The 11,242-nt window shown below is 37.2% G+C and overlaps 1 protein-coding gene across 1 annotated transcript; it reads left to right on the plus strand.

The window, feature by feature from the left end:
• Positions 1–4,145: 4,145 nt before the first annotated feature.
• On the plus strand, positions 4,146–8,388 carry LOC148013613 (GDSL esterase/lipase 7-like). The gene is made up of 6 exons (XM_087668140.1): positions 4,146–4,263; positions 4,409–5,052; positions 6,021–6,148; positions 6,488–6,733; positions 6,931–7,183; positions 7,961–8,388. Exons 2-6 carry the CDS (start codon positions 4,623–4,625, stop codon positions 8,215–8,217), a joined length of 1,314 nt encoding a protein of 437 aa, XP_087524266.1. The 5' UTR covers positions 4,146–4,263; positions 4,409–4,622; the 3' UTR covers positions 8,218–8,388.
• The last annotated feature ends 2,854 nt before the right edge of the window (positions 8,389–11,242 follow it).

Raw genomic sequence — 11,242 nt, forward strand, 5'->3', positions numbered from 1 at the left:
CTTGTTAGTTGTTCTCATTTCAAGCACTCTACTCATACACATGAAAATATGCACACACATACTCAAATTAGTCAAGTATACCAAGCTAATACAAGGTGTTTGGTAATGACAAAAGCATCAATGTGCCTCAAATTGATGACTTCTAGGTCAATCTATGTGATAAATTTGGACATCCACACACTTAGACACATTCAACTAAAATATGAATTTATTTTCACTTGTTCCTCTTTTGGAGGGAGAGATGTGAAGCAACCCTATCTTGTTATATAGTAGATGTGAAGGATACATATAAAAGGCTATATATAGGAAATAGGTAATTTGAAAGGAAAATCTAAAAGATCATTTATATGCTCAAGCTAACACGTTAATATACAACGACCATATGAAAGGTTATACCTAGAAGGCATATGATATATTGAAGTTGGCAAGTTAATATACATTACTGGTGACTTGACACAATACTTGTAGGCTTTACAAATGAAAATGTAGCTCTTCAATAAGAATTAAGTTTCAAGAGAGGAGGAGAACTTGCAAATAAACTCCAAAGATCAAAGAGGACCAATGAGTTGAGAGGATCATTTGAATACATTTCAAAAGCATCAACTTTCAAGATCAAATGGTGACTTGTGGAAAGTTCACATAGTGGGTTAAGCCTATGGAATTTGAAAGTGAGAAGAAGATGAAGGAATTTGCAAGTGAATAAGAACTAGAGTTTAGTTAGTATTGAAAGGGGAATGATATTATATATGTACTCATAGTAGCTTGTACACCTTATGTTTCACTTTTATAAAAGAGAGTTGCTAGCTCACTATTAGAATGTGTGGTGCATGCTAAAGGGGAATGGTAACCACACTCTTTTTGGAATATAAAAATAATGATGGCTACATTTTTCCTTTGCCATAGCTATGCAAAGGTGCTAAATGCCAAAACCTCTTGAATTTCTCTATTAATAATAAGGACAAGAAGCCCTCTATCATACATTTGAAAACTCAAAATATGAATATTTCTTGCATGTTCTACACAAGAAAATGCCAAGCATGAAACTTAGAGAAAGAAGAGGACCATGAAATCAACCTTCGATACCCAAAGTAGATATATCCTACATGTGTAAACAACATTTACAGGAAAACAATAACATTAAGGGATCTAAGTACTCTTAGTAGATGCTTCTACTTAACACTAACATGATGTATCAACCCAAGATTTGGTGCCCTTTGATTCATGTTTCCTTAGATTACACTGGGATTCTAAAATTGGGGGTACAATTTATTGAAATTTCAATTATTTCTTGTGAAAATGCTATTTTATGAATGTCTTTGACCTTAGTATTACCATAACTAAACTCAAGATAACTTTGGATCCACCTAGGTCGAGTGTAGCCTTCAACCTATTAAACAGTAAAAGTGATAGCATCGATTTGTTTCCAATTTTATAGAATGGTAGACTCATTGGTATCTACATATATCCAACTCTACTCCATTGAAGAACTGCCTCCCTGTTTATATTACAAACAAGGTGGCTTGTATTGTTTCCTCGAGAAAATTTGGCTAAAGTTGGGGCCTTTCTTGGGCTCCCAAAATCAAAATGATAATCTAAGATTTGAAATTTTGGATTTTGATAGCCTAAGACTAGTACTTTATGTAAAAAAAACGATCTTAATGGCCCAAAATTAATATTACCTCTTAAATTGAGGACTTTGTAACTAATCCATGATAAATTTTTCAAAGGAGGTGCTTGAAAAAGTAAAAACACTGACTATTTCTCATGATAAAATTGCCCCAAAATCACTTTCTTTGTGATAGAAGTCTAAAGAAGGGGCCGATTGAAAAAATGAGCATAGTGAGGCCTATCCATCTTACATTGAACCTCTTGTATACTTCTCAAGAAATGCCCTCTAAGTTTTGAAAGTTCAACAAATTTCTAGTTGATATACTCAAGTCATGTTGGATATTCAAATCTTAACTTGAAAACTTACGTTTCTAAAAAATTTTGAGTTACTTTCTCAACATCTCTCACTCCTCATATCCACAACTTATCATATTATACACCAATTTAAATATATGATAAGCAAACCGTCATGTCTAAGGTTGGATTAGTTTGGAGTTGATTTGTGTAAATTTTACGATGGGCCCAGTTTTCATAACAAAAGATGACACGGCACATCTTAGAGAACCTAAGATTTAAATTTAATAAGCCTAATGCCAATGCTAAGAGTTAATCAAGATCCAATCCTTAAGATTGAGATAGGTTAGCTTAGAAAAGAAGGATAATATAAATAGCAATAGAAGATGCTAGAATTGAAGCTCTAGACTACCAAGAAAATTTCCCATGCAAAGTGACTAATCTAGCAAGTGCCTTGCCTTACGAACAATTTGTACCTTCAATTTCTATGGTTGGAGCTCTCCAAAATATTGATATAATTGAGAATTAGCCAAATGTAGCATGGCCTTTCAACACACACACACACACACACACACACACACACACACACACACACACACACACACACACACACACACACACACACACATGTTAGATATGCTCAATGCCCCACCCTCATAAGGTGCCACCAATGATCCATGGTGCTCAAAGTTGTAAGGCCCCCATTATGAGGAGAAGCTATATGTGGGCCCGGATATTGGTGTGTAATTTTTACAACACACACACACACACACACACACACACACACACACACACACACACACACGTATAGATAACTTCAAATGGTAATACATGCCTTCTTAGATTCATCACTTCCTTGAAAATCCCATGAGTGCTCTTAACAACACTAGACTACCCTTTAAATGACCAAAAAGTTTCACTCAGTTGATCTTATAAACTTGTTGTTTCATGCTTTTGAGCCAAGTTTTTGTTCTTGCCCTTGTGGATGGATGTAAGTTGAAGGAGAATAACCATATGAAGTGAAGGAGGAAAGTGTATGATACACACTATTTGAGGTTTATCAAAGATGCAATTCACATCATGCTCACTAGCTGTTAGGAATTATGAAGGAGGAGCTCTTACATGCTATTCTAGTTCCTCAACGCAACGATCTACTTTGTCACTACAAAGGAGAGACTTACAAATGGGAAATGACATAGCTTTGTGATAATAATCAACCTCCAACCAAGGAGGAGACACATGCATATGCTAGGTTAAAAGGTCAAATGTGGTAGAGACTTTACTTATGGGCAAGGATAGCTAGGAAAGGTTGCTCTTTGATGATGGCCAAACTTCAATCTGGAAGGAGGCACCCATAAGTGAACTTTAAACGCCAAAGAGGATCATATAAATGGAGAAGATCATTTGAACATTGTGCCAATATGGCTTGATAAACAAGCCTTGGAGAAACTTATAGACAACCCAAACATCTAGCAAGGTATGGCACAACTAAAGTGTGATAGCATCATATTACTATTTCATGTTCAACTCATGGGTCTTTGCATGCGTAGATGATAAAAAATATCTACATTAAAGTGGAGTGTTTTAAATCACTTTCTTCCAAGATGATCCCCAAGGTGTTTATATATATGAGGTCATGCAACTATCTTTGGAGATCTAGTAAGAATAAGTGTTGGAATCTTGAAGACAAACATGCAAACTTTATTTCAAGGGAACTTCTTTTTAGTCCACCTAGCCTTGCTAGGATCCTTAGGGCATCCATAAAAATTTGTGTCATTCATGGTTTTTAGTTGTGGTTATTAGAGTTACGTTTTTAAATTTAGTATCCAAAGACCTTTTTTGCTTAACATACCATAATAAAGTAGTAGAACTTCTAGTGTTTTTTTCTCATTATACCAAGATAGCACATGCATCAATCTATCATATTTTTCGCGCAGTAAAATTTGAAACAAAAGGCCTAAAGGCTTCATGGAAACTAGCAAGAAGGCAACATCTTAGAGCTAGCTGGTGTGGGAGCCTCGAGGTGAAGGCAACATCTTGGAGGTAGACTAGAGGGTTGATGCTCACCTAATAAAGATCCTAGAGGAATCTCCAACATTGACGATGTATGTACTACGAGGTAGGCCATGGAGGACAACGAAGAGGAAGTGAAAGTTCAACCCACACCTAAGAATGATATGACTAGGAGATAAATTAATACAACTCATTCAGCAATATGTGATTAAATAATTGGGTGCTAGTACCGAGAGAGGCAGCTTTATTGGAACGTGTTTCATGAGAGGTTGGGAACGTGCAAGGGAAAGGAGAAGCCTTGACTCTTTGCTAATTGGCTAGGATTAAGATAAGCTGCGTGGATTAAGGGTGAGGGCTAACAAGTAACGCGAATGTGGGCGATGGAGCCGCTTATTGATAAATAATAAACAGCACGACTCTCGTGATTTGTCGTCGTTATTGTTGTGAGTTTCAATGGCGGGATTTTAATATTTTTGTACATGTTCTTTGCCAGGATCATCAGAGACGTGCCATGCAGGGAATTCGATCCCGTGTGTGTGTGTGTGTCCCTCTCTCTCTCTCTCTCTCTCTCTCTCTCTCTCTGTGTCCGCTGTCGGAATAGGTTATTTTCTTTCGAGAGAGTCAGAGACGGGTCATGCACGGAACTAGATCCGGCTCTCTCTCTCTCTCTCTCTCTCTCTCTCTCTCTCTCTCTCTCATTATAATGGATGCCCCAGACGACAGACGGATCTTTCCGTCGACACTGCAGCGACACAAGTACCGCTACGACGACGACGACGACAGTGCGAGTTTCATCACCGTCATTATCCATGCCGCATCGACCCACGAGCGGCTCCGGCCGCCTGTGCGTCCTCTCGCGATCTGTCGTCCTCATGATTATCGCCATCATCATTGTGATCAGTACTGTCGTGACGTCGGTCGACGTGCAGGCGAACGTGGGCGTCACACAACAGTCGAGTACGACGGCCTCCCTCGTCCCGGCCATGTTCGTGTTCGGCGACTCTATCGTCGACCCGGGGAACAACAACCACTTCATCACCCTCGCCAAGGTCGATTACTTCCCTTACGGCATCGACTTCCCTGGCTCCGTCCCCTCTGGCCGCTTCAGCAATGGCTACAACCCCGCCGATCTCATCGGTACTCGACATCGTATCGCTAATTACACCTTCCTTCTCATCAGTATAACCATCATCATCAGCGTCATAATCATGAGCCTGTGTAACGTCTCATCATAACCATCATTATAACCCCTAGAAGTTTTAGGAAGTCGTAACTATCGTCATCATGAGCATCATTCTCGAATCTCATCGTACGCCTAGAAGTTTTAGTCTCTTAATTCCTTTGTAGAGAACTCTATGTCATATGAATAAGCTCAGCTGCTCAAGGCTCCAAGCCAACCATCATCCTCACGAGTCACCCTCACCCCTAGCCATCTCCCTTTTCTATCGAGAAAAATCTAGGTAATGGGATAACTCCTCCAAGCCAACCACCCCAATACACGTAGCTTGTTGGAGTGAGGGATGCCTGCCGATCACAAGCACCTTCCATTATCTATTATAAGAGGCCAGATATATATGCGGTAGCTCCCCATGATTTTGTTGGAGTTGTCTAATTTCAAGAAATTGAGTAGAACTTATAACAAATTGAAAAACGTCTAAATTTTTTTCTATATTCCCCTTCATCCATCTCTCTTCATTATCCCCATCCCTCTATTGTCTTATAGCTCTAGCTTACAATATTTTATAGTAGGACCCTTTCTGGAGGCAATAATCATATATTAAGAAGATCACATAATCATTCCTCCCCCCCATCCCTCACAAAAAAAAAAGACATGATGCTATGATTACTTAGCATGACCACAGATCCTATTATACTCGTTTTCCCCATCACTAGATACACTTAGTCTCCTTTTGTTTAAGTACCTCTATAATACATTAAACTCATAGGTTTTAGATCTAAATATTTTACATTCTTTTGTAGTCAAGAGGCTTTCACTCATCTCATTGTGGATGACTTATTGAAATTTTAAGGCCATGGTTGCTCTTTTCTCTTACATGGACCTTGTAATGATTCCCCTATGATTCATTTATGCCTCCAATTTGCAGGATTTAAATTGGGTTTGCCTCTCATCCCAGCTTATCACAACCCAGCAACAAAAGGCAAAAGGCTTTTAGGAGGTGTCAACTTTGCATCTGGAGGCTCTGGAATCCACTCTTACACTGGGAAGCTTTATGTATGATACAACTATTATTTTGTAAAATAGTAAATTTAGATGTTATTGTCAAATAAGCAATCATTCAAAGAATCATGTGATCTCTAATATAATAAATGAATATATTATATTGTATGAAAAGATTTTTTCAAATTCATTTTAGTGGTGACATGCAATCAATACTTGTCTCCTTTCAATATTCTCATAGGACATCGATAAGCACCAAAAACCATTGAGAAGTACTACAGTTTGCTAATTGCTAACTGTGTGAGATTTTAACAAGAGTTCTACATATTTCCATGGAATATAAGCTTCAACATATTACACATAGTTTGTGATGAAGCTTCTATTTGATATTAGGGTGATGTTGTGTCAATGGATGCTCAAGTAAAGAATTATGAGGAGGTCAAAGAAAAGATTATTGAGATGATTGGAGAAATTGCAACCAATGAGCTTCTAGCAAGTGCAGCACATTTAGTGGTGACAGGATCCAATGATTGGCTTTTATCATACTATAGCCCAGTCCTTGAGTCGCCCCTTCAAGTTGTCTTCTCAACTGAGCAATTTCGTGATGGACTCATTGAGAAGTTAGTATCACAGTTGGAGGTATCTATGCTCTTGCTCATGAATAGATTCACCTAATTCCAATGTTGTTTGGTGTGCTCATGATTTTCATAATAACATAATGAATATTAAATTATATAGGATGTCCATTTGACTTTATGCTAAAATTTTGGCTCAAAACTATGTCCTTTATTCGACTTTTGATATACCTAATATGTAGTTTGACTATGTGCGACTAGGGAATCTACAAAGTAGGAGCAAGGAAGATTGTGGTGGCAGGAGTTCCACCACTAGGTTGTTGTCCATCTCAACTATTGGAGCACAACTCCAATGGATCATGTGTGGAATTTTTAAATGATGTTTGCAAGGATTTCAATGAGCATGTAATCCCCCAACTTATGGCTCTAAATCAAAAGCTCCTTGGCGCCCAAATCTTCTACATTGATGTTTACACACCTGTACTGATCGGGGCTCAAAACCCATCACAATATGGTAACCTAGCTTCCACAAGTTTCTTGTCAATTTTCTTTAAATCAAAGCAAAATTTAGGTTACTTACTAAGTTGATTTTTATTTTTCAAAACTAATCCAACCAATTGTCATTGTTGTGATAAGTAGATAACCAGTTTTAAAATAACTACTTTGCATGTACTTGTCATATCATTACACATTTAAAACTCCAACCCAAGGGTAGTATGGTTGAACACTAGACTCTAAATAATACAAAGCTAAATGTGGCTTCACCTCCTAAATTCATTCCAATTCTAGAATATTTATGCATAATTTGAATAGCCCTCATGTCCTCAAATACTTTACTTTAGCCAAAGCTAACAAGATAATTATTGAAACATGATAACATAATGGGTTTGAATAAATGTATTTGATGCATAGGTCTAATTATGATATTTAAGATGTTTGTTAACTTAAATTTATGGAAAAGATTATCTAAAGTCCAACCATAAAAGATGCTCAAAGTATTTGTTAATTTAATAGCCCTGTTTCCTTAGCCTAGTAAAAATAGTGAAAACTTTCTATTGGACCCCAATTGTAGGTGCACAAGTATAATTAGCAATATTTTGAGAAAATAGGGTAGTGATAACTCATTGAAATATTTTTCCACACTTATTTAATACATAAAATTTTAGTATGCTGATGTTACCAAATGATACATTTTATTTCTTTTTGAAAGAGTTAATGGGGATCTAGTTTCAACATTTCAAGAAAGGGTGTGTAGATCTATTACTTAATTTATACATTTTCTTGTCAACAGGTTTCAAGATAGGCAATCATGCATGTTGTGGAATAGGAAAATATGGAGGCTTTTTGACTTGCTTGCGAGGTTTGCATCCATGTGAAAATGTGGAAGATTATATGTATTGGGATGCATACCACCCAACACAAAACTTTTACCCTCACTTAATTGAGCTTGTTTGGAATAATGGACCTCCATATAGCTACCCTAGTGCCTTAATAAATTGTTTCAACAATATGGATACATCAAAAGAAGTTGTTCATATTGAACTTTGATATGTTGGGACTAGAAACTCCATTGGTAGTATATATAATCATGGGATTGTGACAAATGTGTTATTTTAGCTTCTACAATATTGTCATTGTAGCCATTGAACATTGTAAGCATAGATTTTAGAATGTGAAAGAATCACACTTATATGTATTCTAAAATTTAACCCTTCAAGAGAGAATTCTTGAAAAAATAATCTTTTGTGATGTAAAGATCTTCATGTCTCATATAAAACATATTTTGAGAGAGAGAGAGAGAGAGAGAGAGAGAGAGAGAGAGAGAGAGAGAGAGAGAGAGAGAGAGAGAGAGAGAGAGAGAGAGAGAGAGAGAGAGAGAGAGAGAGAGAGAGCAAACATATCGTTTGTCCTTTGTGAGTACTATTTTGTTATCTACTATTATCTTCCCCTCTAAATTCCTACTTGAATAAATCAACTTCTTTATTAAGCCAACAAAAGATTATAAATTTATATAGCACTAAAACATATAGGGCTTATACCATTATTTCTAGTGTCAATATTTTTAGTCCATTGATAAATTTCCCCCATCGTCACAATATACGGTGATGTTGAAAGCAATGGTTAGCAGTAAAATAGTGATAATTGCAATAAAATTTGTGACATTAATACTAAGGTTGTAAGCCAAAAAAAAAAAGGTGGCAAGGCTACTTATTCTACTACTCTTCTAGCCACATGGGCGAACAACGATATTCTGCCACATTGCATTTACAATCAAACATACCATTAAGTTTAAAAGACTATACATCATGACTCAATAGGCTATAAACATATAGCCAAAAACAAGTAATCCATTAATTCAACGTCTAGAAAAGTACAATGATAACATGACTAGCATATAAGTCTTGTAGTTAGAGTGATAGGGTAGAACAACAGTAGGGAAAAGTATCTATAAATATCCCTCAATGTGAGCTGCATATAATGAAGAAAAAGAGTGTGTACAAAAGTAATATGTATACAACGAACAAAAAAAAAGTATGTATGCAGTGCAAGCCCAAAAAAGAAAAGGGAACTCCAAGAATCCAAGCTCTTATAGTTAGTCGCCATCCAAAAGCTCAATTTGATGCAATAGATCATCCAAGAGACATGAATATGAGACCACCATGTGCATAGAGTTTATTGATGAGTGCAATCAAACCGTGTCTTTCTACTTATCTAGTATATGGGGTTTCCTGCATGGGAGCATGCTCCGAAGCATGAGTAAGAGATCCTTGTACCTTTGATATACCTATAGGAATGGCAACTACAAGAGTGCTACTCACAAATGGCTGAGCAAATCTAGGCATCACAAGAGCAAATCTAGCCTATAGGTGTAGACACTATGGGTGATGGGTATCCACTTGATCCACGAGAGGGGGACACTACATCTATATCTCCACCATCATAAGAGCCAACCTTATTATTAGAACCTTGATGGGAGTGAGGAGAGACAACATTTTCCTAGCATGAAGCCATCCCAAAACCATTACCCAATGAGCTAGTTTGGTGTTGATTCTACTACAAAGCTATAGAAAATTGAATTGCCCCAATGTAATAAACCAATTCTCACAGCAAATCAAATAATTGGAAATTCATGAAATACACCATTCTTGCAAATAAATACACCATGTTTGCAAGGTAGCCATAGCCAAGGTAGCTAAGCTTGAAATAATATTGTTAAGGAAGGCTGAGAATCATAGATGTAAGCTGCAACATGAATACTCACCTCATGTCAAGGTGGGGCATGGTATACACCCCATATCTTGGTGGCTAAGAGCATGCACCCTCTTAGTTGGTGGGAGGAAGGAACCTCAAAACATGTATTGTTTGAAAATGGCAAAAAGATCCCTCACAAGTTACATCTCCATGTTTTATACTTAACCCTAGCCTACTCTAAACTAAGGTGACTTATGCTTTATTACAAGCCATCTTGGCCTAAAAGAGCTTTGTCCTCAAAGCTGAATTGGGAACAAATTACAAGGATGATTACAAAGATAGCTTAAAGAATTTGGAATCATACTGAAATAAAGCTCCATGTTGATGAAGATCAGAAAAGTTGATGAAGATGGTACCAAATAAATGGAACATGCTACTGTAAATCTGCCTAAAATAGGCTGTGGTACAAAATGGGCCATATGTTGAGCTAGAAGTGGGCGATTTCCATGTACGAGATATAGAAATGTAGAGGACAACATGCAGTATCCAGCCATGCCTCCAAAATCAAATTTTGAATCAAATAAGACAATTTACTTTCTCACAGAAATTTAATATAGCAAGCTGTTTACTGCTTTGTTTATGAACTGTCCTCTTGCTGAAGCCATGGAAATTGTTCCAAATATGATGCTTGTTGCCATGAAGACTTTTTGATAGGCAAACCCTTCCATTTGATAAGGTATTCAACAAGAATACAATTCCTTAGAATCTTCTCCCGCTTGCCAATAATCTTCTCGGGCTCATAGATGATTAAATCATCATCATCCAAGGGAGATAGTTTTTTAAGAACTTGAATTTGAGGTCCCACATACTTTTTAAGTTGAGACACATGAAAGACATTATGGATTCTTGTGTTTGAAGGTAAGTCTAATTGATAAGAAAGATTCCCAACTCGCTTGATAATACGATAAGGACCATAAAACCTATGAGCAAGTTTGTTGTGTCCTCCCTTAAGAGAAGCATAACGTGATTTGGGAACCTTCAACAATACCCATTCATCTTTCTCAAACTCCACATCTTCTTTTGTCATTTGCATAGACCTTCATTGTCTCTTGAGCTTTATGAATGTTGTCATTGCATTTCTTCATAAGGGCCTCCATCTTTTCCAACTCCTCACGTTCTTGTGAATTTACATCTTCATGAAACAATGTGGAGGCTACTTGTAAAATATCAAATGGATAAATGCAAAATTTTTAATTTATTCCCCTCCCCAGCCGACTGTTGTGCTGGAAGGGGAGGGGAATAGAAAGAAGCCAGAAGCTCCTCGGTGGGAACTCGCAGGGAGTAGTCTCATGCGTGCTGACACGAAGGAGAGGGAGGATCC

Source organism: Lygodium microphyllum, chromosome 26 (assembly GCF_053477565.2).
Source record: "Lygodium microphyllum isolate KBCC chromosome 26, Lygodium_microphyllum_v1.1.10, whole genome shotgun sequence".
NCBI lineage: Eukaryota > Viridiplantae > Streptophyta > Polypodiopsida > Schizaeales > Lygodiaceae > Lygodium > Lygodium microphyllum.

Coding starts and splice junctions, on each gene's coding strand:
- LOC148013613 (XM_087668140.1), top strand. CDS start 4,623: ATGCCCCAGACGACAGACGGATCTTTCCGTCGACACTGCAGCGACACA. Junction 5,053..6,020: donor CAACCCCGCCGATCTCATCG/GTACTCGACATC, acceptor TCCAATTTGCAG/GATTTAAATTGGGTTTGCCT. Junction 6,734..6,930: donor AGTTAGTATCACAGTTGGAG/GTATCTATGCTC, acceptor ATGTGCGACTAG/GGAATCTACAAAGTAGGAGC.